Below are 26,193 nucleotides of genomic sequence, written 5' to 3'. Positions count from 1 at the left end.
CCTATGCAATGCAAGAATCCTCAGGAGGGATGATAGTGTCTTCTCCCTTAATTATTATTCCTATTGTAATCTGAGCTGGTCTTTTTGACCTAGATAGAGAAGAGGAGTAACTCGCAGAGAAATATCTTCCAGGACTTGGGATCTTCCTTAAAGGCTGTGTGAACATGGCTTGTGCAATCAGTGCTTCGAAAAGTCTCTGCCCCCCATCTACTTTCCAAGAAACCCTAAATTGCTCAATCTAAGCATTCCTCTTGCATATAAAATTGCGCTTTGAATGTGCAGCTTTTCAAAGCATTTGGAATGTATTTACTTTAAGGAGTGGGGGTTTCTTTGGCTACTAGCCTGAGTGGCTAAGTTTCCCCTCCACTGAATGTGACTTGCAAAGAACCACAAGGGTAGAGAGTGCCCTGTTGCATTCATATCTCGGTGGTGAGCTTCCAAAGGTGTTTGGCTGGCCACTGAGAAGAGGATGGTGGGCCAGGTGGGTCTTTTTGGTGTGATCTAGCAGGGCCGCTCTTCCATTATTAAGGAGCAGTTGCAAGGGGGGAGATAACAGAAAGAAGGGCATGGAAGTGGAAGACAGGTGTGTGTCTTAGGGACTAGTGAACTGTGGAAGAGGGATAAAGGACTGCAGGCAATGGGTGGCCCATCACTTAACTGCCAGAATGCCTGCCAAGCCCTCATCACACCTGGCCAGGTTTCCCAGCTTCACTCTGAGTGAGACGTGGGCAGTTTTTAAATTTTTTAAGCCTAAAATTCTTGGGAGACTTGCATTCTGTGCTGCATCCCAAGATTTTGCTCTGACGCAAAGATGTGCAGAATAAATTTTCAAATTTCAACCCAAGGAAATTGCTTGTCTCTCCGCAGATTGCAAAGCGGGATGCGGCTTAGAGAGTGTTGAAGATTAACTTTGCTGGTGTGTGTCTGTGTGTCTTCTCTCTTCTTCCCCCACCCCACCCAAAGCTGACCAAGAATGGCACCGTGGAGTCGGAGGAGGCAGATGGGCTGACTCTCGAGGACGTCTCTGATGACGACATAGATGTAGAGAATGTGGAGGTGGACGACTACTTCTTCCTGCAGCCCCTGCCCACCAAGAGGCGCCGCGCCCTCCTCCGAGCCTCGGGGGTTCATCGCATCGACGCGGAGGAGAAGCAAGAACTCCGCGCCATCCGCCTGTCGCGGGAGGAATGCGGCTGTGACTGCCGGCTGTACTGTGACCCTGAGGCCTGTGCCTGTAGCCAGGCTGGAATTAAATGCCAGGTCAGTGGGGAAACCGCTAGGCTTTGGCCTGAATTATACCACGCCGTCTTTGTCTGTCTGTCTGTCTGTCCCTTTGGTGTTGAAGCGTGTTCATTTAAGGTCTTTGTGTCTGCATTCGCCCTGAGCTTGCAAGGAGACACAGTTGCGCTCCATAGTAAGTCCGATGCTCTGTTGTGCGCCCTGGTAAATTAACACACTGAAAGGTCTTGTGTGATCCTGTGGTGACACTTGGGCCTTCGCGCATCTGAGGCAAAGAGAGAGGCAGTCCCCCATTATCTCAGGAGGAATGTCCCCAAATAGAAGGTAATTGTTTTGGACTCTGTTTGGGTTTGGGGGAGAGAGGGGAGGGGGACAGCAAGATGAGGTGGATCTTTGTTGTAGGGGAGCTGAAAGGGTTTCTAGGATGAGCAGCCCTGGTTGCTATTGAGCGATAACTCTGTCCTTGCAGTCTGCATGGTATCCTCATAGTTACTCTGCATGTCCCTCTGCTCCCCTCTACTGGCTGCCTTCTGAAATGAACAGATTAAGAAAAACACTTTCTCCATAAATTTGCAGCATTTGTGCAATTCTAAGCACATGTTCATGTTTTGTTTTGTTGTTTTGTTTTCCATTATTCTGCTCCTCCTGTTCCTGTGGGGGGAGCACCAGGGAAAACTATTCAGGATCCACCAGAAATCTTGGCTCTGTTTCCACCCCATCCGCCTTCTGAAACTTTTTAGTATTGCCTGTGCTCTTTTATGCTGTCTTTGCATCCGTTAGAGCTACAAACTTGCGTTCTAATTTTTATATTTGCTGAAATGAAAGCTGAGATTCTCAGGATGCTGAGCTCCTCATCCATTAACCAAATTCTATGTTTTCACTATGTAGAATTGGTTTTGCATGTTGTCCTTCTGTTCTAACACAGTCCTTAATATTTCCCCCCACATTTGCATCCTTTTCTTCTGCTGGCAGCTTTTTATGTGATAAATGTGCAGTTTTGGTGGGGTGCGGGGGGAGGACTCAGATATTTCCCCCTCAGTGATGTGCTTCCAATGGAAGGATTAATTCCCTGGCACTAAAGCTGCACCATTTGATCACTTGTCTTGGCAAGCAGACCTGATATTTTTTCTTTTAGCATCTAGAGATTGGCTTGGGGAGGGGGCTGCATGCACACTTGGCTGTCCTATTGCTTACCAGCGGCAGCCTGCATGAATTTTGTATGCTCCTCCCGACAGGAACTTGACTTCTGTTTACTCCAAGGCCTTCCCCCCCCCCCAAAAAAGAAAACCTTGGCTAGGCTTGCATCATCCACTCCCTGCCGCAGTGCTCTCTCCCGCTGGGCACAGTTTCACTGTCCCTCAACTTCCCCCACCCAGGTGGACCGAATGTCCTTCCCGTGCGGCTGTTCCAGAGATGGCTGTGGGAACATGGCGGGGCGCATTGAATTCAATCCCATCCGGGTGCGGACTCATTACCTCCACACCATTATGAAACTGGAGCTGGAGAATAAGCGGCAGGTGAGCCGCCCCCAGACTCTGGAGGAGGAGGCTGTCGCCGCCCCTCCCAGCTCCAGCGGCGACTGGCTGGGGGCCCAGACCCCCGAGACGCAGGACTTCCAGGAGTTCATGGCGGAGAACGAAACGGCGGTCATGCACCTGCAGACGGCCGAGGAGCTGGAGCGGCTGAAGGCCGAAGAAGACTCGAGCAGCGGCTCCAGCGTGGAGAGCCTGGGGGTGTGCATTTTGGAAGAGCCCCTGGGGGTCCCCGGCGGGTTGTGCCCTAGCCTGGCCACGCCCATCCTCATCCAAGCCCAGCTGCCCCTGGGCTCCTCCGTTCTGTGCTTTGCGGACAACTCTGAGCAAGCCAGCTCAGCCGAGGGCGGCCAAGCCTACTTGAACAATGGGCCGGTTGTGTACTATCAGGTCGACCAAAGGTCGATGCTGGGGGCGAAGGGCGAGGGCAGCGCCGAGGAGCCCGAGATTCCCCCTCGCTACCCAGACGAGAAGGAGCTGAGCGTTTACTCCGTCCCGGTGACCTCGCTGGTGCCTTGCGCCAGAGCCGCGGTCTCCGGCAGGGTGGAAGGGGGCAAAGCGGCCCTGTCCCCGGAGCCCCTTGCTTCTGAAAGCTGCCCGCCTGAGGTTCCTCCGCCAAGCCTGTCATTCCACACAAACGTGCCACAGGACAGTTTCCGGCCCCAGAGTTTGGGGCAGTCTCCGGAGAGGGCCTGTGAGCTGCCTTCGTCGGAGGAGTGCTCCCTGGGACCTGCTCTGGCCGTGTGACCCATCCTGACCCACTGTAGTAGCTCTTAATCTTGGGTGTCTATTTATTGACAGAATTTATCTAACGGCCACAGGCCCCCGGGGGATTATTTAACGTGGGGCGTTGGGAGGGGGGGAGCGTTGAAAGAGGGGACTGCTTTGTACAGGCTCACTATAAAACGAACTACACCCAAGCGCTTACAGCTGTCTCGGGGGGGTCAAGGGTTTCTTCTGCGGATTGGGTGGCCTCTTAACACGGAAGCACCTGGACTACGGACAGGAAACGGTCTAATTGGAGCGGCTGCAGGGCAGGCACCTTATCCCCCCATCCTGCAAGGACCAAACGTGAATGTTTGTCATGGAAGCAATAGAGTGAAGCTGCCTTTTCTCCCAGAGCGCTCAATGGAGTTTTTTGGGGGGATAGGGTAGAAGAGGATGTTGCTACTGCTACGGAATATCACAAATCCATACATGCTGTGGAATCTCTCTCTGGCTCCGAGTGCAGCTGCCTCCACCTGTACCATTTTGTCATCTTTCAGTGCCCTGTCTTCTTGGTAACTGTGACCTCCTTTAACCCGCTTGAACTGCTCTGGCCAGTTGCACAGCTTTAGGCTCTTACAAACTCTTATTTATGTGACTATTATTGCTGCCCTTCCTTCCCTAGGAGAACTTCTATTTTCTTCTTCCCACCCACCCCCATTTTAAATTCCATATGGATTAACGCTGACCGTGACTGGTTACACCTGCAGTTTGGCATGCAACTGTCCATACTGAACCATTGCCCTCTGGGATCCTCCTTGCCCAGTGGCTTCATCCCAAGCAGGCTTACTCTCCATCTCGATGGCTCTGAATGGGGTCCGGTGAGATCGATCAAGTTCCATTGTTTCTTTCTTAACTAACAAAATGTGCTGATTGTTTACTGGGACTTCTATGACACTCCAGTGTCCATTCTGAGCTGGGTTTTTCTGCCTCTATGATGTTAATCCCTTCTGTGATCTGATTCTTGAACATGCAATGCACTTGGGGTGGGGGGTGGCGGTTTGATCTTCTCAGTGGAGGTAAAGATCTCTGTAAAGAACTGACCTTTTGGGTGGACAGGGAAGTCCAGCAGAGTAATTATCCTTCTGCCCTGTCGTTCCACTAATTTTATTTCTCCTTCCCGTCAGCTGTTTCAAGACATTCCAATCTAGTTGCACACTAGTTTGGAGGTGGATCTGAGAGCTCTATATACTCTCTTGCTACTTGCCAGCACCCTAGCCTTCTGGATGAATCTGAATATGCAATGCAACTGTAGCCGGCTGTGTTACGAGCACAAGGGGTTAGCAAGCGTGCAATAGGGTGGCAGTGGAGAAGACTTCCAAGCTGTATGCATCTCCTGAGATCTCCATCGCAAGGAAGGGGTGCAATTAGCTGTTCTTATTAGAAGGAAAGGGACGAGGGCGGGGTGTCCTCAGAGCTGCCACGCTCTCCTTGTCCTACTGATGGTTCTCTCGCTGCAAGATAACGAAAGCACTTTCTGCATCCACCCTCCTTGGCATTCTTCTCCCCTAGCTTTTTGTAGTAAAGTAACAAGATTATTGCCTTCCTCTGCAGCTCACTGTTCTGGGCCAGCTTGGCTATCACCATGGCTTCCGTGTGGTGTGCCTTTAAATCAGGAGTGGCTTACTTAATGGCATTCCAGATGTTGCTGGACTCCCAACTCCCATCATCCCTGACCATTGACTAAGCTCACTGTAAATGATAGGAATGGTAGCCCCAGCAGCATCTGAGACCCAAGGTTGAAGAACACTGCTCTAAATACACCACTTTAGCTTGAAACCAGCACTGAACTTCCCCCGCTTTATAATCTCTTTCCTTCCCCAGACTGTTCATGACCTCCGTTACTTGCGTAAGCCCTTTGGGATATTTAATTTCCTGCCATTCGTTGCAGCCTTCCCCATTCCAGTGCACTCTGGATGTTTTTGGGCTACAACCAGTGCTATTTTTCTTGAAAAAGAGGTGCCGGAACTCACCATGAACGCCTCCCTTGTTATAACAGCAATGGCACCCACCTGGGAGGCGCCGGAACTGAATTCCACCAAGTTCCAGCTGGGGAAAAAAATCCCTGACTACACCTCCCATCATCCCTAACCATTGGCCAAGCTGGCAAGGGCAGGTGGGAGTTGTAGCCCTGTCTGGAGGGCACCAGGTTGGGGAAGGCTGCCTGGAGGATTCCCTAGGCAGTACAAGACTGCTGTACTTATATTTATATAGAAGGGAGGGTGAAATCTAAGCAGCCCATGCGAGAAGCATTCTTCCTTCATCACTTAATTCTATCTGGGAGCTAACACGTGCGTAATCTTAAATTGTACGAAATGCGTGCTGTCTTTTCAGAAGGCAGCTTCTTCCTAAACAGGACTACCTGAAACAGCATCTGGCCGGTGTTTTGGATACTGGTTGGGGGAAGAGGGGCTGGTTGACAAGAACCCCAAGCCCATGATCCCTCTTAAACCATAAAGGTGCTTGGTGATGGAGACAGAACAGAGCCCATGTTACCAGCAGCTGCATCTAACCCACTTCTTTGCCTCCACCTTTATCACAATGATAAATGGTGGCTAACAGAGATGTAAAAAAATTGCGGAAATTTTGAAGCCTTGGTGGTGGAAACTGGTTCTTTTTTTCCCCTTGGGGGGGGGGGGAATGGGGAAGTTTGGGGGGGGTTGAAATAAGAACATAAGAGCAGCCTTCTGGATCATGCCAATGTCCCGTCCAGTCTAGCATCCTGTTCTCACAGTGGCCAACCAGATATATGCAATTCTTACCAAACCTACATTTATTTTACTGCTTTTAATAACCCCAAATGCCTAATTCATAACTTAATTTATAAAAATTTTACTCTGGAATTTCCAGAGCAATTCTATGCATGTTTACCCAGAACTAAGACCTTTTCTGTTTAGCGTTCCAGAGATAAGCGCACGCAGAATTGCTGCCGGCTGCCATCCCCTCTACGCACTTATCTGGGAGTGAGTCACGCCAAACCAATGAGACTTGATTCTGAGCGATCAGGCTGCAAAGGATCGTGCTGTTATAGCAGGGGGTCTGTGTCACTTTCACTTGAGGGGAGAGGGGAAAAGGAAGGGAAGGACCCAGCCAAAAGGATAGGTGTAGAATATCCACTTCTACTGTGTTCATAATACACATTTTGAGTGAGCAAAAACTTGCCTTAAAGCATTTAAGTCGTTCCAAAAAAAGAAAATGCTCCAAATTTCCATTTTTTCCATCAGAAAGTGGATTCTAGGGCAACACACACCCTGTTTTTTCTGGAAAGTTTCCAGATCTGGAAAAGCCCATCCTTCTGAAATGGCACTAGCTCCCAGGGAGATAAGGTGAACAGAAGCAATGTAGTCCTGGAAATGACAGCAACAGGGAGAGAGGTTTTCCTTTCCTTCTGGAACAGCTCCTGACCCTCCCAGTAATATTGCAGCCCATGGAAACTTCACGCTGCTGGGTTGATGAGACTTCCGACCAGATGGTGAGTATTTAAGTATATAAAAAGGCTTCGGTACTTTATAACTCCTCCCCGATCTTCTTTTAACTCCCAAGCTTTCCATCCGCTGCTTAGTGTCAATACCGCACACCTGAGCTTCCTGCGCTCCGTCTCACAAATAAGTACTTAATTGCTGCCTCGCCACCTCCTGCTGCAGTGAACGGTTTAGAAACTGCGCCAGCGCATGCAGGAGCCAGGCTTCTTTGTGCAATGACTTTTGAAATCGGGCAGGGAAGGGAGAAGAGGACCCAGAAGCACCGGAACGAGAAAAGCCTTAAAATGTCTATCACAGTCCCATTTACTGCCTTGCGAAGCAAAGAGGGCCGTGCAAACAAACGGGTGTCACTGGCCTCGTTGCTAGGAGTTCTGCTGCTAATATTTGGGGTTTTCTCCCATGCTTCTCTACAACCAGGGCTTGAAAACGGGCACTGGCGACATTGCTAGGTATCCTCCCCCCCCCCCCAGTTTCCAGACGTTTACAAAATAAAAGGTGCTATTAAAAAGCTGGCTTTAGTCTCAAAGGCAGTCATTTCCAGATGCGACCCTCTCTGTAGCATATGTGTCTGTTGTGCTTGGAGTTTCACAGAGCAGAAGAGTTCTAGCAGGGGGGGGGGGGCAAGGGATGTGCTCCCTCTACAAAGTTGCGCCGCCTGTCATCCTAGGCCAAAGGTGCAAAGGAAGTAGGGTTGAAATGCCCCATCATAGAAACCTCCCCAAGTTCATTGTAACACCACTGTAACTTTTAGGGTGCATGTCCAGTCCCCACCGTTCCCTTGCCTTGTGGCGCGACTAGCAGTGGACACTCCCAGGGTGTACCATTTGTATCTACGGCTTCCTGCTGATGCGTGCAAGGCAAAAAGGACTCCGTCACCCTGCTGGAACACTTCCAGCTGGCCTTGGAGCCATGGCCAACTGTGGTGGAGTTGTGTCCTAAAGGAAACGGTTATAATGCCTGACCACCAACCCCTTATATTTGTAGCCTTTAAACTCCACACTGCTGCACGTTCTTTTCTTTGGGGATTGGCTGTGATCAGCTCTAAGGAAGAGATGTAAATGGGACACGCCTTGGCCGCTGGCAAATTCTCACAATTTAAGAACTTGGTTCTTTTGAGTGCTTTAAAGCTGCTGCAGCCCATTGATGACAGGGTAGTCTGCTCTGCAAATGGAAACAACTTCACACTTAAAATATCTGCTTTTTGAAGCTGGAAAAGGAATTATTATGACTGACATTCCAAGAAGCAGAGGATGTTGAAATAGGTTAATAGAAACCCATTGAATAAAACTGGCACCGTGGACACATACCCAGGCAGCATCTGAATTGATTGCTCCATCACTCTTGTCCTGGCCCTATGCTGTAATTGTGTCCATGAGCCAGCAAAGCTGTTGTGATCTTTTGCGCCTGTGACCTTGGGAAAAACAAAGCAGCGTGTCGCCTTGATGGAAGGACAAAGTAAAATGGCTTTTGGGTGGGATGACCTGGTTGCAGGTGAAAAAAATATAAATCCTCAACTCCAAATCATGTTGGGAAATGGATCTGATTTTCCTTCACTTGGCTTTTTTTTAAAAAAAGACTTTATAAAGTGCTGGTACAGCATACCCATAACAAAATGGGCTAGTGTTGTCCCAGAGCAATCACACACACACACTCCTTTCTCCTCCCCCTCCCCCTCCTCTTTTTTGGTGCTAGTGAACTGTTTACATGGGAATGGCCCTTTTACTACCTGTTTGGAAGACTCATTAACTAGGCCCCAGTTTGAGACATTTGGTACAAGCCCTGCCCCCTTCATCAGTCGTGACTTGGACAACTTTATAACTTGCTCTCCGCTCTCCTGCCTCACATGGTATACAGGTGGCATTTTCAATGTGAATCCAAAGCTTGTCAGGTCCTCTACATTTTGTTTTGCCTTTTATGTTATTTTCATTGTGATAATGCTGTATTTAAAGAGGATATTTAAGTGTAAAAATAAAGAAATGCTTGAACTTGCAAAGCAGCTTCTGTCCTCAATGCAAAAGTTAGCAATAGTGGTTTAGGTTATTGCTGCTCACTTAATAGTGCAACGGACATGCAAACTTTCATAATCCTGATTAGAGCCGAGATCATGTGCTCCCGCTGCTCTTGCATGGTGCATGTTGTCTGCAAAACCGCTAATCTAGGATTTATAAACTATGGGTTGTATTCAATGCAGTGCTGGTGATTGTTCATGCCACATGCACTGACAGAGCTCCCCTCTCCTCACCCCGCACATCATTCCGGGAGGGGAAGAAGTCCTGTTGCGCTGACTTCCACTAGTGCAGTTACTGAGTTTAATTGGCCCTATAATTTCAGTCTTTGAGCAGAATCTGCCTTGTAATGATGCACACACAATATATGGTTGGTTCAGAAACAAAGCACCAAGACCACACTGGATAGCAGTACCTGTTCTAAGGCAGTTCATGCAACTGGGCTTACCCTTGTTTTTGCATCATGTAGAATCTGTTTACTTCATTCAGAGTGAAATATCAGTGGGGCCTTTCAGAGAGGCTGTGGCTTACTTGCCTGTAGAGTACAGCTTGGAATATAGTTAATAAAAGCACAAGCTGTGTCCGCCGCAGCTGATCCCTGGCAAGCAGAGCCAGCCGTTTCTTGGCAGGGGAAATAAACGCTTGTTACAAAGAACAACTGGGGTACAGTGTGTGTTGGCCATGGCCCTTGCCTGTATGCTGCATAAACTTATTGTCCTGCATAAACTGCAGGACTGATTGGGGAAATGACAAGGTGAATAGCTTTGATCAGGGGTAACAAACATACGGCCCGGGGGCCAGATAAGGCCTGAGAAACTCGTTCATCCAGCCTGCAACGACCGCCACTGCCCGCTCTTCCCGGCGTGGGGACCAATTTCCGGGTCAGAGGCGCATTGGAAATAGCTTGTGTGCATGCGCACAAGCCTCCTCCGACCTGGATGTGCACCAGAAATTGTGTGTGCACCTATGGCGCACGCTCCCCTGCCCTCCGGCCCATCGCACAATCATCGCTCGAGACACCGGCCTGAGGCAAAGAAAGCTTGGAGACCCCTGAATTTATGGTCCCAGCAGTGTGCCTGTCTAAGCTATTACCAAGCTATAAGACAGAAGACAAGCAGTGTTCTAAACAATCCAGGTAAAATGTGAGATTGTCCTTTATTGGCTATCTTTAATGAAACATTCACATCAGGTATAGCTGAACGTTCATTTACTTTGACGCACTTCTCATGCATTTTATAATGACTGACTCAATCACTAGTCTACCACACACAATTTATATACTATCTGGCCAGAATTCCAGCTTCTGGAGTGCAAGACTTGGCTTTTTTTCTTTTTTTCCACTTTGCTTTTAAGTATCATGGCAGTAGTACTTAAGACCTGGAGGCACAGAAATGGGTATTAAGTGCTTTGGGTACAGATATTCCAATTAACTTGCTCTGAGTGTGTAACTACCCTGTTGAATTCTATAGGCTCTGTTACTACATCTGCCAACATGAAATGCACCTTCCATAATGCCCATGTGAGAGCGCAGCTGTATCTTTCCTGCAGAAGAGCATGCCACTAGCAGGATTTCAAACAAAAGTTGCCGCTCTGAAAAACAGGGTCCTATATTCAAAGTCTTGCAGCACACTGCGAATGCCCAGCAAAAGGCACTGAGCTCCATGCAGCCTTGTTGATTGTAAAAATGAAGTTAAAAGGGGGGAGGAAAACAGCCTGGGAGTTTGTGACAGCTTTGTTGCCCTTCAAAGTTACAAGGAAGTCAATACAGGCTAACGCCAACACCTTCTTCAGCAGATGTTTTTACAAGAGACTTAAGCGGTGAAAAGAAGTGCGGAATCATGCTGGGCCCACGAGGACATTTTTGAGCCAGATCTAAATGGAAATACTGTGGTCTTCTACAGTACAGGCATTTTGTACAGGGCCATACTGGCAATTCTCTTGTCTCCCTCTACGGCAGGAGGAATATTCAGCATAATGCAGTGTTTACTCTACCTTCCCCTCAAGGCTAATAATTCAGTGGTAGAGGCTTCTGCAGGACTCCTGCTCGTTGTATTTTAGTAAAAGCAAAAGCCCTTCTCTCCTCCTGCTTCAGCCAAGAGTCGCTGTCGCAGCATCTTTTCAGAAGTGGTCCACCAGTGACGGGTGCCCTTAGTCAGCCCTTGGAAGAGGAAGGGAAGTTGATAGAAAGCAAGACCATGCCATGTGCCAAGAGTGAAGTCTCAGCATCTGGAAAGAGAAAAGTATGCATTGCATTTGTGTCTATTTGAGATAAGTGCCAACCCTTCATTGTAAACTCTCACAGGGCTGGCCACAACAAACACAATTCATAAAACAATCCAGTGCTTCTAAATAGAACCAAATCATAGCTAAAAGTAAAAGGGGGCTCCCCCTCCCAAAATCTGCCACAGGAAAGTTTTTAAAAGGCTGACCAGAAAGAAAAGTTGTTTTTGCCTGGTATCAAAACCTAATCAGTATGCGCACCAGCCTAATCGGGGTGTGTGTGTGTGTGTTTTGACTGGTCTATAGCTGGGCGGGCATATTCCTCCATTGCAGGGAGTTGGACTAGATGATCCTCAGGGTCCCTTCCAACTCTAATTCTATGATGCTGCCACTAAGAAGGCCCTGCTCTGAATTATGGCCTTCCAAGCTTTGCTAGGCCATCTCCTTTGCAGCCAGGACTGTACAGGAGCAACAGGTTAACACTGCAACATTAAGGATGGGTGAGAAGAGCAGCTGCTTCTAGTTGTGCGAGAGAGATTCAGTGAGGGCTCTAAGGGAAGCCCCACATGGCCAAGTTCAAGCAGGCTTACCTTTCAGCGAGCAGGAGAGTGTGAGCCAGTGAGCCAGCCACAGCCTGCATGCCAGTGGGCTGAGGTGAACAGAATTCAAGCCACGAGTATAGCAAGCCTGCAGAGAAGAGAGGCATTCTGTTGGATCAGAGAGACTTTCATTTGAAAAGCAACTGCTAAAAATGCAAGGACATTCACCACTAAATTCTGACATTAAAAGCTGTGCTGGGGTGCATGCGTGTGTGTTTAAGCCATTCAAGCTGTCCTCATTTGACATAAGACTGACATTACTATTTCTGAAAAGGGTGACGGTGTTACTGTGCAGTATAGCACAGCTTGTGGAATGTGGTCCACGACAGCATTTATGCCTCAATTAATGTGTTAAGTCTTTTAAGGTTACCCTAAAGGTAATGAGCACAAGACTCCTGATCTCAGGGTCATGGGCCTGAGCCCCACATTGGGCAAAAAGGTTCCTGCATTGCAGGGGGTTGGACTAGATGGCTCTTGTGGTCCCAACTATGATTCTAGCCCTTGCCTAGCATGGGAGAACTGGCGCAGCCATGGCCAGTTAGTTCCTAGCCAGCAATGCTGCACCTCAGTTTGCTACAGAATGCCAAAACTTCATCTCACCGCTTGCACTTCCTCATCAGTTAGCTGCCCCACACCCAGTTTCAGCATCGCTTGGTCCAGGTGGTGCAGCTCTGCCAAGTGGCTCTGCAAGCGGTATCTCAGGAAGAGAGATGGCAAGCGAGGAGTTAGGAACAAAACACGGCTTAGGACTTTCTGGGGGGGAGAAGAGAAGAAGACGGCGGGATTAAACTGCACAGTGGTAGTCAGCAAAACTTTTCAGAGCTGCCCTGCTTCCCCAGATCAAAATGTGGCTAACAGGAGGCTATGATCATTCCCCTCCAAAGAAAGGCGAGCACGTAAGGCAGCATAGATCAGGAACAAATCATCTGTAGTAGGTTTCAATTTAAGGAGAGGCAACTGTCTGTTGCACCTTAAGGGTATATAGCTGGAAAGATTTATAGTCTTATTTTAAAAGCTCAGTCGAAACCTAGGGGTGCTGCAGTTGGCGGCAATGGATTTATAGCTGGGTCATCAGTATAATCCCATATAATTTCTGGAATGGCACTTACCACCTGCTGAACGCTGAGTTGCTGGATGCCAAAGGGGTGTCCCACAAATAAGGTCCTCACAGCTGTAAGTTCTCTTACATCTGGGTGGCATCCTTCGTGCACCTTGAAGATTAAGGTATATAATTGGTGAAAGAAAGAAAGAAAGAAGAAAAGCACCATATTCCAAGAATAAAAGAGGATGGGAATCTTGCAAAAACCTGAAAACCAACCCTGCTATAACATACAGCAGCTGAGCACATTTTCATTCCCGCAACAAATGAGAAGTTCCTGTTTGCTGTAGTCATTTACACCCTTCCCAAATAAGTTGTTATTATTTATACCCTACCCATCCAGCTGGATGGCTTCCAAAACACATAAAAACATCAAATATTATAAACTTCCCTGATACAGGGCTGCCTTCAGATGTGTTCTAAAAGTTGTAGAGTTATTTATCTCCTTGGCATCTGGTTTGGGAAGGACGTTCCACAAGGAGGGCTCCACTGCCGAGAAGGCCCTCTGCCTGGTTGCCTGTAGCTTCACTTCTTGCAGTGAGGGAACCACCAGAAGGCCCTTGGAGCTGGACCTCAAGTGCCTGGGCTGAATGATAGGGGTGGAGTCGCTCCTTCAGGTATACAGAGCCGAGGCAGTTTAGGGCTTTAAAGGTCAGCACTAAACACTTTGAATGCTCTGCTTCACCATTACCATGAGGAAAGTTGCTATGCCATACTACCTAGTTGCATTAATGGGATAGGTGCAACAGAATTAACCTTTTTTCTTGTTAGATAGGCATTTCTTCGGCTTAGATGGAAAACTACACACACAGAATATCTGACCAGTAAATACTTTATTAGGCCAACAGATTGATTGATTGATTGATTGATTGATTGATTGACTGCATGCATGCATGCATGCAGATCATGCCAAATTGAACGATATCCTCTGTTGTCCTTTATACAACTCACTTTGCAATAGGTTTTCTAGAAGTTCAATCAGATGATTTCAAAACTAGGCGGCTGCTGGCTGATGTGGAATTTGTTTTGTTGCCTTCAGGGTAGCTTTATACACACTAGCTGACAGTTGTAGGCTACTTTTTTTACATCTAAAACAGACTGCCCAAGGGCTATTTGGGTTTTGTTTTTGTTTTGTTAGTTTGGGGGAAAGGTATAATTAACTTATTCTTGGATTATCCTTTTTGAGCCGCATTGTAGTGGTCATTCATTACAAACAATAAAATCAGACTGGGGGGGGGGGGGGACCCTCCACCAGTGTAGCCAAGACCCACTGTTGTTTGGCTCCTCCCTTCCAAAAATCGTCCCATAAAGAATAATCAAGGCCTGAATTTACTTCTTTTTCTCATAGTCCTCTACTAAAACTGCAAGCCATTCCTTTAAACGGACAAGTACTCAAGAGTGCATTGCCAGAAAGCCACTGCATAAGTGACAAATCAGTAGTCACAAGTATCAGAGCATCCTTTTCCTTGCCAGCATTTGCTAAGGCAACTATACAGTCTGGTCTCTTACTTGAATGACTTTTCTATACATGTTCGTATTCAGGTCAGGGTTATTTTTTTAAAAAAAAAACTCTCTGGAATGACTTTAAAACCATATAATTAAGGATTCAGAAGATTGCAGTATGTTGCTCACATGACAATAGAAAAATAGAATCTAGACATTAGGAAGTTGGTAGTGATGGGCCAACTCTCAATATATAAAAGCCTTATTTCTGCAAAGCAAGACATGTGTCCAAAGACAATCCAATCCGCTGGGATTGGGTGGTACCGGTAATTAGATACCTTTTTGCAGAGATCTAGCATCTGTTTCCGAAGCTGGGAATCAACTAGGGAGCGAGATAGGTTCATTAGACCATCAACCACTTCTGGGTATGCCTCCTTTCTCATATTGTGGTTGGTGTCCAGAAATTCAGCTTGTTGTTTGGAAGTCCAGAAGTGGCGTATCAAGAGTTGTCTGGGGAACAGGTACCTTGGGAAGGAAAGATTGTCAAGAAGATAAACATATTGAAGAACACCCAGATCTCGGCCACAGGAACCCAAATTCTGCATTTTGCAGCTTCTGCTGATTTTGCAGGTTTTGCCTATTTTCTTCAAATTTGACTGCTTCTTCCAGCCAAGACAAGGAGCAACCAGTTATGTGATTGCTGAAACCTCAGCCCTCAACAAGCAGAAGCCCTACTGAACTTTGCTTCTGCAAGTTTAACTAGACCGTGGCCACATACTTTCAAGTTACCTTCACAGCCAGAAGTATTTTTTTAAATGCCTGCTTTTATTTATTTTAAAATGAAAGCTTTTTTTTTAATAATAAAAAAACAGTGTTTTCAGAATGCCCAGTAGACCATTTTCTCTCTCATGAAATCTCCCTGGCAACTTGAAATAATCTCCTGATGCCTTTCTCTAGCTTCTTCTGCCTTCAAAAAGACAGGCAATGCAGGATTTGTGATATAATCTGTTTCTTGTTAAAGTTCACATTAAGATATTGTCAAGTCTATACAGCATGCTAGGCTGTGATCCGGGGCTGTTAAGAGCAAGCATCAAACATAAATGATGTTATCTTTAACTGTTTTTAACTTCCATGCTGAAAACACATTATTTGGAACAGACCAAGAAAGGGGTGGGGGAGCTTATGGGGAGTTTAAAGCAGTTTGGGAGTTCTGTTGGGAAAACAACAGAGATGGTAAATTTTCAGAAAAATGTGGGAGGGTGAATGGTTGCTGCACTCTGAATTGCCACCCAGAGCAATTCACCAAAAATAACCCCTTTACACCAGGCATCCCCAACCTGTAGCCCTTCAGATGTTTTGGCCTACAACTCCCATGATCCCTAGCTAACAGGACCAGTGGTCAGGGATGATGGGAATTGTAGTCCAAAACATCTGGAGGGCCGAAGGTTGGGGGTGCCTGCTTTAGACTGAGCCTACGCATCGGGAGAGAATGCAATGTGGAGCTGTGACCAGGGAAGCACAGGCTCAGAAGAGTTAGGGCTTGATCCCACCCCTAATGATTGATAAGATAGGATTGTGCTTTTGCAGTCTATTTTGGTACCTGCTAAAACTCACGGCTGTACTCTCAGCAAGCTCTTCATCAAAGAACAGTGCAGGCAAGCGATGAGAGAGGGAGAGGAGAGAAAAAAACCCACTAATGTTGCCAAGCATTCACCCTTTCACAGTTAAGCGCGAGGACCTTTCATCTGAACAGGCGCACAGTTGTACTTACATGAGCAAAAGAACCAGGTAGTTGGCAAAGGGAGGAAGAGAAAGAATCCCAACTGGAATGGCCTTGATCAGATCTCTGCGAAACTTCAAAAATGCCTAGTCAGTAGAGCTGCCATGCACACACCCAAAACTACTGCAACTGTGAGGAAAATGCACATATATAAGGGACTGATGAAGCAGTGGCATGCAAGGCCCCACTGCTGCATACTCTGGCATTTTATATGCCTCGAGGCTGTGCCTCTTTTTGTCTCTCGCAAACTTGGTAACTATGGATGCTATATGGATGCCATTTGGAAGCTTGTTATTAAAGTGGTAGCATTTCCTTTGCAGCAAGAAAACACCATTCATATGTGGTATCAGGTATGAGGCAGCTAGAGACATGGCTGCCAAGGCACAACCAGGAGCCTTAAAGTGCACTCCAGATTGTACACTGGCAATGGAAAATAGGCTACAATTTTACTGCCTATCACCTGATTAGGATGGGAGAAAAATAACTCTTCTATAGGAATAATTATGCTGCAGCCAACAGACAATGCCATGCAATAGTGTGCCTTTCTTTTACACCTGCTTTTTCTGTTGGTTATTTTCCGTATGTGGACCTCCACACACACACACATCAGCAACAATTTATTGACCTATGACCTACATCCAGTCCGCTATGTCTATATCTGTTATACAGCTGTTCATGGTGGTGATGTCAGACTGACATCCTTTATGTAAATGTCACTTAGCTCCATGTTGCAACACAACACATTGCGTCTGAAAAAAGGGGAAACCTTCCCTACCTCAGCTTTCCTTTGTTTGAATAAAAGTGTTTAGATAGAATCTTTCAAGAATAAGAACCCAAATTTTATCCTTTTATCCTTTCTTCTCTACACAGAAACCTTTTTACTCTTAACTCAGCCCAACAGTATGATAAATGTTCAGGCAACGAAGAAATTAATGCATCGGGTGAAGGTTGGCAGAAATCAAGCAGAGCTGCCAGACTTTGTTTATTTGCTTTTGCTGAAGTACAGAAACCTCTTAATTAATCTACCCTAGATGCAGTAAATATTAGTCTACCTATTTGTCTTAGTATAGTTGATTCTCACAAAAGTTGCACATGGTTCTTGCTTTTCAATTCAGAAGCTCTCAATGAGTGTTTACATAGTGTTATGGGACAGGGGAGACCTGGCTTCAAATTCCCGTTTGGCTCTTAAGTTGGTTGGGTGACATTGGGGGACTCCAAAGCACAGTGAACTACCATTGTTGCAGACAAAAGTACTGTAAAAGCCTACCTGTCTTAGTCTCTCCATCTCCCTGTATGGAAGTTGATGGAACTGGATCTTTCTATATGCCATGTTTGCCTTTATTCTTCTTATTTCTTTCATTTCTGTAAAGAATATCCGAAATCCTGTGCAAAATACAGAAATATTTTCAGATCTAGAACTGTTCTCCCTGAACGTTCAACCTCATGCCAAAGTCCTTCCCAAGCCTTTTGCCTTCCCCTTTTACCTAAGAATAGAGCATCACTCATAGCTGCCAAGTTTTCCCTTTTCTCGTGAGGAAGCCTATTCAGCATACGGGAAAATCCCTTAAAAAAAGGGATAACTTGGCAGCTATGGCATCACTGCATAAAGAACAGAGCTAGGAAAGCTCTGACCCTCCAGATGCTGCTGAACTACAACACAGCTCCCAGCATGCATGACAAGTGGCTGCGGAAGATGGGCATTGTAGTTCAGCAAAATCTGGAGGATCAAAGATTCCCACAACTGGCATAAAGTAACACATACATGAATCTTCTTCTTTGGCGATCACTCGTAGCCGAGTAAGATCGTCTTCCATAAACATGGTTTTAACAGTGGGTCCGTAAGTGACTGTGGAGGCCAATTCTGGATCCACACATCCTTCCACAGTGGGGACATTGGTTTCCAGGCGGGAGTTGATCATGGTGTGGATTTGCCAAGTGTGCCTTCCTGTTAGCACATTTCTCCCTTGCATCCTGAGATCAAGTTTCTTCAAGGTCCATTACACCTTTGGTAAAGGCTGTTCTCCAACTGGAGCGCTCGCAGGCCAGTGTTTCCCAGTTGTCAGTGTTTATACTACATTTTTTTTTAGATTTGCCTTGAGACAGTCTTTAAACCTCTTTTGTTGACCACCAGCATTACGCTTTCCATTTTTAAGTTCGGAATAGAGTAGTTGCTTTGGAAGACGATCATCAGGCATCCGCACAACATGACCAGTCCAATGAAGTTGATGTTGAAGAATCATTGCTTCATCACTGGTGATCTTTGCTTCTTCCAGTACACTGATATTAGTTCACCTGTGTTCCCAAGTGATGTGTAAAAACATTTGGAGACACCGCTGATGGAATCTTTCGAGGAGTTGGAGATGGCGTTTATAAGTAGTCCATGTTTCACAAGCATATAGTAAGGTTGGTAGTACAACCTTTGTAAACAAGCATTTTGGTTTCCCTGCAAATGTCCCAGTCCTCAAACACTCTGCACTTCAATTGGGAGAAAGCCGCACTCGCAGAGCTCAGGCATTGCTGGATTTCAGCATCAATGTTGGCCCTTGTAGAAAGGTAACTGCATAGGTAGGAGAAGTGATCAATGTTTTCCAACGTTACACAACAGAGTTGGATTTGTGGAGCTGCAGAGGGGTTATTTTGTACTTGTTGGAGCAGCACTTTGGTTTTTTGGATGTTGAGTGATAGGCCAAGCTTTTCGTAAGCTTCTGCAAAGATATTTAGGATGGTTTGGAGGTCATCCTCTGAGCGTGTGCACACTACGTTGTCATCAGCATACTGAAGCTCTATCACGGAAGTTACGGTAACCTTTCCTTTTGCTTTCAGCCTGCTCAGATTGAAGAGCTTTCCATCTGTTCAATATATGATTTCTACTCTGGTGGGGAGTTTCCCGTCAACAAAGTGTAGGATCAGGGCAATGAGAACAATGAATAGAGTTGGGACAATAACACAACCCTGTTTAACACCTGATCCCACTGTGAATGGTCCACTTTGAAAGTCACTGTTATCTGCGATTGTTGCTGTCATATTATCATGGAGGTGCCGAATGATGTTTACAAATTTATCTGGGCAGCCAATTTTCAGAAGGACAGCCCACAGGGCATTACAGTGTCGAAAGCCTTAGTCAGGTCAATAAACACCATATACAGGGGTTGGTTTTGCTCTCTGCATTTTTCTTGAAGCTGTCGAGCAGTGAAAATCATGTCCACTGTCCCCCTAGAAGGCCAAAAACCATTTTGGGATTCAGGAAGGGTCACCTCGGATATTGTTACCAGACAGTTTGCCATGATCCTTGCAAGAATTTTGCCGGCCGCAGCTAATAGAGAGATGCCTCGATAGTTTCCACAATCAGTTCTGTCACCTTTTTAAAAGAGATTGATAATTTTGGCATCCCTAAAGTCTGCTGGGATTTCTTCTCTTTCCCAGATTTTTTTGATGAGCTTGTGAAGTTGTTGTGTAAGTTCAATTCTGCCCACTTTGAAGATTTCGGCAGGTATCCCATCAGGTCCACTGGCTTTGTTGTTTTTCATTTGGTTAATAGCTGTACACAACTCTTCCAGATTTGAAGATACTGCAAGCTCATCTCTAACTTGTTTTTGTGGAATTTGTGAGAGGAGATGTTGGTAATGTTCTTTCCAGCACAGTGCAATAGCTTCTTTATCTTTTAGAAGTGTGTTAATGTCTGCTGAGCGTAGGGGGCATATGCCATGATTTATTGGCCCATAGATGGTCTTTGTGGCTTTAAAGAAACTGTGCATCATGAGTGTTGGCAAAGTGCTGGATCTCTTGAGCTTTTTTTATCCACCAGGTGTTTTTCAATTCTCTGGTTCTTCTTTGAACCTCAGCCTTAGCGTTGGCATAGGTTTGTCTCTCCCTTGCCTTGAATGACTTGAATGGTTCTTCTGACACTCTTAATCCCATCCTCTTTGTAAAACTCGAGCAAGCTAAATTGTTTTCTTTGCTTTAATAGTGTCAGGACATCATGGGGAAAGCCCAAATGCCTTGGCACTTCAAAGGGTTTTTCACAGCCTAACCTCTGTCTAAGGCTGCCACGAGGATAAAAGGACATGCCCCTTGCACGCCATTCAGAGCTTCTCAAAAGAGAAGCAAGAGATAATGGCATGTTTCCTAATCTCTAAAACAGGTTTTGTCTCCTCTCTTTTGCTATGCCTCTTACACATGAGCTTCTAACACATTACTACTTCCTTCTCTCTAATCATCCTGCAGAACCCACTGCCATCTTCTACAGAGGGTCTTAAATTTTTCTCGCACCTGCCTTTCCTTACTACAACTATAGTTTTGTTAGATGTACACAGAACAGCCTTCACTCAGAAACTTAACATGTTATTCTCCAACCCAAAATTTACACCATGGACTGTTTTTTTGCAGCATTGTTCCCCCCCCCCCCCCCCGCAGCAGGAACAAGCAATGGAAAGCTTCCATGCACTCCTTTCTCATTCTGAGCTCTTGAGGCTGAAATGAAATTTCCCCCCCAAACTCTAAACAATTCCTTTTGAATTCCAAACTTGTTAAGACTAGGGTTTACAAGAACAAATAGGATAAAGACGTGGTTTGCAATCCTGGCATCCCAAACCATAGGTGTGTGTGTGTGTGTGTGTGTGTGTGTGTGTGATAAAAGCACAGTTCTCCAAAATTGGACCTCACGGGAAACCACAATTTATTTAAAATAAAAAGGAAGCTTTCAATCTCCAATTTATTGGTTCGAAAAAGAACAAGACAGGAGGATGTGTGAGCATGCAGCTTGTCCTCATAGCAGGACACCAGTTTCCCATTACACCTGAATGTGCACACACACACACACATGATGCTACAAATGTCATCCATTATGGATACAATAACTTGTTTCTTCATTCTGACTGTAACATGAGCCTCCGCCATTCCTGTTGCAACACAAGAAACAGCACCCAGAAGATAAGGAGTCCCCACCTAGGGATGGGCTAGAAGTAAAGAAACTACTTTATCTTGACAGACGCAAAAGCGATTTGTTCTTAAGGTGTCACATTCCTCCCAGAATCATGAAATGTGCACAAAGGATTTTTTTTGTTTTAAATGAAAACCCACCTTTCAAGAAGGTTGAATATAGCTGGTAGAAACGTGGGAATGTTCTTTCCAGAAACCTTTCATACTTCTCATTCAGGTATTTGACTTTTGAAACCAAAGCAGAGTCTGTTTTTTTGGAATTTGCCTTTGCAGAAAATTGGTACACTGGAGGTCTGAAACAAAGGAAAGCGCATGCAAGTCTTGAGTTCTATTGCCACGTATTTCAAGCCCTTTAGAATACAAAAAGGAAGTCACAACTACAATAGCTATTAAACAGGTATGTGGGGAGCAGGCATTAAACTAGCCTGTTATGACCACAATGCAAAAAGATGGGGAATCCATAGGCTATTTCAGGGATAAATGAAGATGAGGTTATGTGCCTAATTTTGTCCAATTGCTAATTTTGTCTAATTGCTACCAAAGTACACATTAATCTAGGTGCCAGGTATTGTGGGGTTTACACCTATGAATAAGAATAGCAATAAATACCTTCTTAAACAGATGCTGTTCTTGATTAACAACATGAGACTATCATATTAAAAGTCGGCTGTCAGGAGAATAAAAATGAAACTTGTTTTCTGTAGGAAGACACACAAATGCAAAGGGCTAGTATATTTTTATAGACTTGATTCCTGGAATTACATTATCGCAGGGAATAATTTGCTTAAGTTTTATACATTAATATGTCTTGCAGTCACAAAATGCATACATAAAGTGCAGTTCTAGGTGCTCATTAAAATTTATCAGTTAGGGCTGCCAAATTATTAAATAACTTTTAATTAACTGATTAATCAATTTAGACAGCTTATTTATCAACTGCATTTTACCAAAACATCAGAATAGTTCAAAATCAGAATGGCAAAAGGACACCATCAATTTCATAACCAGGGGCTTCCCTGTATTTTCCTCCTAGTGAGAGATTTCTACAAACTGAGGTTATGGCTGATTGGCAAGGCAACCTGAAATTTTGTCATTCTTTATTACAGCAGAAAATCAGAAACCAAACAGCAGCACCGAAAGATTAAAGGTATGACATTTAGTCTGAACCCTGCAAATAAAAGTTGTCCACCCTTATTGATCTTGCTAAAGCTTTACAGCACAATCTTAACCATGTCTTCCTTGGAAGGAAATCAATGGAGCTTTGTCTCAGAGGTAGACAATCCTATCCATTCTACCTATCAATTAAACATAATCCACAGCCCCTCTCCTGATGCTAATCCATACAAACTTGTCTTTAACTTTCTTTATACGGTCCTCCCATCAGATGTTAAGGAAATGAACAACTTCAGCTGACTTTTAGAAAACATCTGAAGGCAGCCTTGGGGAAACCCAGCCAGATGGGTGGGTTATTAACAACAACAACAACAACAACAACAACAACAACGTATTGTTTTATGTATTTTCATTGTAAACAGCTTTGATAATTCATATGAAATAGTGGTATACTGTAGAAATATTTTTATGCTGCCTGCCCGAGTCAATGTTACAGTGGCCAGTAAACATCTCAGATAAAGTGAAATCAATATCACCTCCAGAATTAGAACAGCCTGGGAGGTCCCAAGGGAGGTTACCATAGATGCCCTTGTACATGTTGTGAAGGAACCACCCAAGGCAAGAAAATGTACTCTTTTCTACCAAGCTCAATTAGCCCAATAATAAATTATTAGTTTTCAATTTTGTGTGTTTGTGTGTGCAACCTGTGTCTTTAACTGCTACAAAACCAACAGGAACTTATCTTACTTGGCATTCCTGAGTTCATGGCATATGAGCCATACCCCCCAAAAAATGGCTGCCCTAACCAACCCATCTGGCAAGAAATAGGTTCCCATTTTAAGCGATCTTGGAAGGAAGAACAGATATCACCCAGTTCAAATGTGGTCTTTCCAAAGGCAATCTGCAGGAACATTTTGAGCTGTTTTACACTTGGTGCAGAATGAGATGGTCTGCACTACTTCAAACCGCACATGGAGTACAGTTTTAAAACTAGGGCACATTAGAAAGCAGGTTCACATACGCCTCCTTGCTGAATTAAGATGAAGAAGAATGGTGCATTAAAAAAAATTGTATTCCTTCTTCCCGCTGTATGCATTAGTACCAGCCATTCTACAAGATTTTGCTGCACACCTAAATCCAGCCATGTTATCTGCTTTACACATACAGAAGAAAGTGGCAGAACAGACTTTTTCTTTCAGGTTCAGATTGTGTAAGTGAAATGGTATTATTGTTCCCTTGCATTAAAAGTGAAAATACAGTGGAACCTCTACTTACGAATTTAATGCGTTCCGAACAGACATCCGTAAGTCGGAAAAATTTGTAAGTCGAATCCCATAGGAATGCATTGGGAGAAAAAATTTGTAAGTCGAAGCAACCCTATCTAAAAATTCGTAAGTAGAAAAAATCCTATCTAAACCGCATCCAAGATGGCGGACGGAGCTCCGTTCGTAAGTAGAAACATTTGTAGGTCGAGTTATTCGTAAGTAGTGGTTCTACTGTACATAAATCCAAGCATCTCTGCAAATAGAATAGTGTTGCATGGTACTACCTTTACTTTGAACTGAAATGATTAGGCCAGGTTGTTGTTTTTTAATGGAAAGATCCTGTATGCTCTCCAAAATGCATAGCAACCAGAATTAAGACAGGGATGGAGCAACTCAGCAGTGAGGAAATGTTACAGCATTTGGGGCTTTTAAGACAAAAGGTGAGCATAAAATTATACATGGCATGACGAAAGTAGATAAGATGTTTTCCTCCTCTCGTTGTAACATTCAGTCAAAGAAGCTGAATGTTGGAAGATTCGGGACAGGCAAAAAAAGAACTACGGAATTCACTCGCACAAGAGTCTGCAATGGCCACCAACCCAGACGGCTTTAAAAGAGGATTAACAAATTCATATAGGGTAAAGCTGTCAAGTGGCTACTAGTTGTCTCCACTGTCAGGACCAGTATGCCTTTGGATACCAGTTGTTGGAAACCACAGGAGGGGAGTGCTGTTGCACTCAAAGTCTTGCTTTTGGGGTTTCCATATGCATCTGGCTGGCCGCTGTGTGAACAGGAAGCTGAGCCCTGATCCACCTTTTACATGGTGGAGAACTCAAAAGCAGCTTACAGCCTGAGAATGTTTCAGGGGGCAGGGGATTTTTCATGCTCCCTCACATATATACACCCATACAGAAACTCTTGGGGGGGGGAGACTAGGAAGAAGCAGGTGTAGTTTAGAATCCCATATACCATAATGAGATACCACAAGACTCCTTGTTTTGCTCCAGCGTACTAACAGTTTGCCTCTCTGGAAACTGCCATGGTGCAATTGTTGCCTGTGTGCTTATTTGCTTCAGAGGTGCAATATGTGTGGCCCTCCATATGCTGTTGGAGCACAGCTCCCCTCACCCCCCCCCCAACGAACAACTGGCCACCATGGCTGGACCTCATGGGAATACAACATGGGAGGGGAGACACACCAGAATGTTGGTAGCCTTTCTTAAAAATTTCCTCTCCCCCCAGACACTCCCATCATCCCTAGCTAGCAGGACCAGCGATCAGGGGTGATGGGAGTTGTAGTCCAGCAACCACCAAGGGGATAGCTCAGTCGGCAGAGCAGGACACTCTTAATTCCAGGATTGCAGCTTTGAGACCCACGTTGGTCAAAAGATTCCCTCATCACAGTGGGTTGGAGCAGATCAGCGTTTCCCAAACTTGTGTCTTCAGGTGTTTTTTGGACCACAACTCCCATCATCCCTAGCCACCAGGACCAGTGGTCAGGGATGATGGGAACTGCAGTCCAAAAACAGGTGGTGACCCAAATTCGGGGAACGTGACCCTCATGGTCCCCTCCAACTCTGCAATTCTAACAACCCCCGGGGGGACAAGGTTGAGAAAGGTTTTGAGTTTTCTGTATTATGCACTGCCTTGGGATCGGTATGCAAATTTAATACTGTACATGATAACGAAATGACAAAAGCACCTGGGGACACCGCCCCCCTCCCCGCTGGAGGTTGCAGGAACCTGCCCTGCCTTCCCCTGACCCCGCTGCAAGCAGAAGGGCGCCGCGCTGGGGGGGGGGGGCTCCGCGCTTCCCCTTCTCGGCCTCCGCCAAGGACTCACCTCAGCACCGGCCACGGGGGAGGCTCCGGCGGGCGCAGAGCCAGGTAGAGCGAGGCCGCGGGCGCAGGGACTCCGCCGGCGCCTAAGCGGCTCCCGGCCCTGCAGCGCCCGCGCAGCACCAGCCGCAGCACCAGCGCCATCCTGCGAGGGCGCCTGAAGAGAAGAAGGGCGCCGCCGAGGAGCGCGCGGAAAGAGCGAGGAGGTCCAGGAGGGAAGCCAAGGAAGCGGCGGCGGCGGTGACGACCCGGGAAACTGGCCACGTGATTACTACGGGCGGAAGAAGGCGCGGCGGAAGGAGAGAAAACAGAACTCTCCTTCTTTTTCCCCCCCCCCACCTCCTTAGGTACACGTGACCATAGGCGGAAATGGGGCGCACGGAAAGAGGAGCTTCTTTCTCCTCTCCAGCGTGAGAATCTCGGGACCCGGATGTTGGGGCTTTTCCACAGCGGGACGGGGTTTCCTCGCGCGTTGGGTTTGAATGGGGCTGAGTTCTGAGTCGGGACTTTTTGAGTCTTGCGTCTTGCATAACCTCCAACATTTCTCCTGTGGAAATAGGGACGTCCCCTTCCATAATTATAATTTTACTGTTTCTACTAGAGATGGGAAGGCCTGGAAAAATTGGGGGGGGGGGAATAGGTTTTTTTCGTTCTTTCCCCAAAGCCGGTTTTTCCCTGGGAAAATTGGGGAGGGGGAGTGTGTGGAATATTCAAACTATGTCAAACTGGGTGTTGTTGTTGTTTTTAATTTTCCGGGGGGGCGGCTTTGGGGGGGAAACGAAAAAAACCTGATTGTCCCCCCCTTTTTTCCGGGGTTTTTTCCATCTGTATTTTCTACCCCGTCCATCTGACTGTGTTGCCCCAGCTACTCTGA

General features: G+C 45.9%; 2 protein-coding genes across 3 annotated transcripts in view; one reads left to right on the top strand and one right to left on the bottom strand.

Annotated features, from left to right (window-relative positions):
* Nucleotides 1-3,885, top strand: part of CSRNP2 (cysteine and serine rich nuclear protein 2) — a 32,513-nt gene extending 28,628 nt beyond the window's left edge. Inside the window, exons 4-5 of the mRNA XM_035103126.2 lie at nucleotides 964-1,260; nucleotides 2,616-3,885. Coding sequence (XP_034959017.1) covers nucleotides 964-1,260; nucleotides 2,616-3,518 — 1,200 coding nt within the window. The 3' untranslated portion in view covers nucleotides 3,519-3,885. The remainder of the gene's footprint in view (nucleotides 1-963; nucleotides 1,261-2,615) is intronic.
* A 653-nt stretch (nucleotides 3,886-4,538) lies between these two features.
* Nucleotides 4,539-25,587, bottom strand: LETMD1 (LETM1 domain containing 1). Of its 2 annotated transcripts, none has more exons than XM_035108073.2 (9): nucleotides 25,324-25,587; nucleotides 21,245-21,396; nucleotides 17,433-17,548; nucleotides 16,157-16,239; nucleotides 14,724-14,910; nucleotides 12,953-13,054; nucleotides 12,444-12,596; nucleotides 11,835-11,931; nucleotides 4,539-11,250 (listed from the first exon to the last, which is right to left on the bottom strand). In XM_035108073.2, the coding sequence occupies exons 1-9, from the start codon at nucleotides 25,461-25,463 to the stop codon at nucleotides 11,177-11,179; spliced, it is 1,104 nt and encodes a 367-aa protein (XP_034963964.1). In that variant the 5' UTR covers nucleotides 25,464-25,587; the 3' UTR covers nucleotides 4,539-11,176. The 2 variants fall into 2 exon arrangements, with proteins under 2 accessions (XP_034963964.1, XP_060128087.1); XM_060272104.1 differs by lacking the exon at nucleotides 25,324-25,587 and adding an exon at nucleotides 23,492-25,217.
* Between the last annotated feature and the right edge of the window lie 606 nt (nucleotides 25,588-26,193).

This window comes from Zootoca vivipara, chromosome 2 (assembly GCF_963506605.1).
Source record: "Zootoca vivipara chromosome 2, rZooViv1.1, whole genome shotgun sequence".
Taxonomy (NCBI): Eukaryota; Metazoa; Chordata; class Lepidosauria; order Squamata; family Lacertidae; genus Zootoca; species Zootoca vivipara.
Note: the sequence above shows the minus strand (reverse complement) of the source record. Positions and strands in the feature narration are given on the sequence as shown.

What these genes read in the sequence shown, in the direction of transcription:
- LETMD1 (XM_035108073.2), bottom strand. Translation starts at nt 25,463, where the DNA reads ATGGCGCTGGTGCTGCGGCTGGTGCTGCGCGGGCGCTGCAGGGCCGGG. An exon ending in AGATGGAGAGACTAAGACAG is followed by an intron (nt 16,240 to 17,432) that starts GTAGGCTTTTAC and finishes GCATTTTTGAAG; the next exon opens with TTTCGCAGAGATCTGATCAA. An exon ending in TACCTGGTTCTTTTGCTCAT is followed by an intron (nt 14,911 to 16,156) that starts GTAAGTACAACT and finishes TTCCTTCCCAAG; the next exon opens with GTACCTGTTCCCCAGACAAC.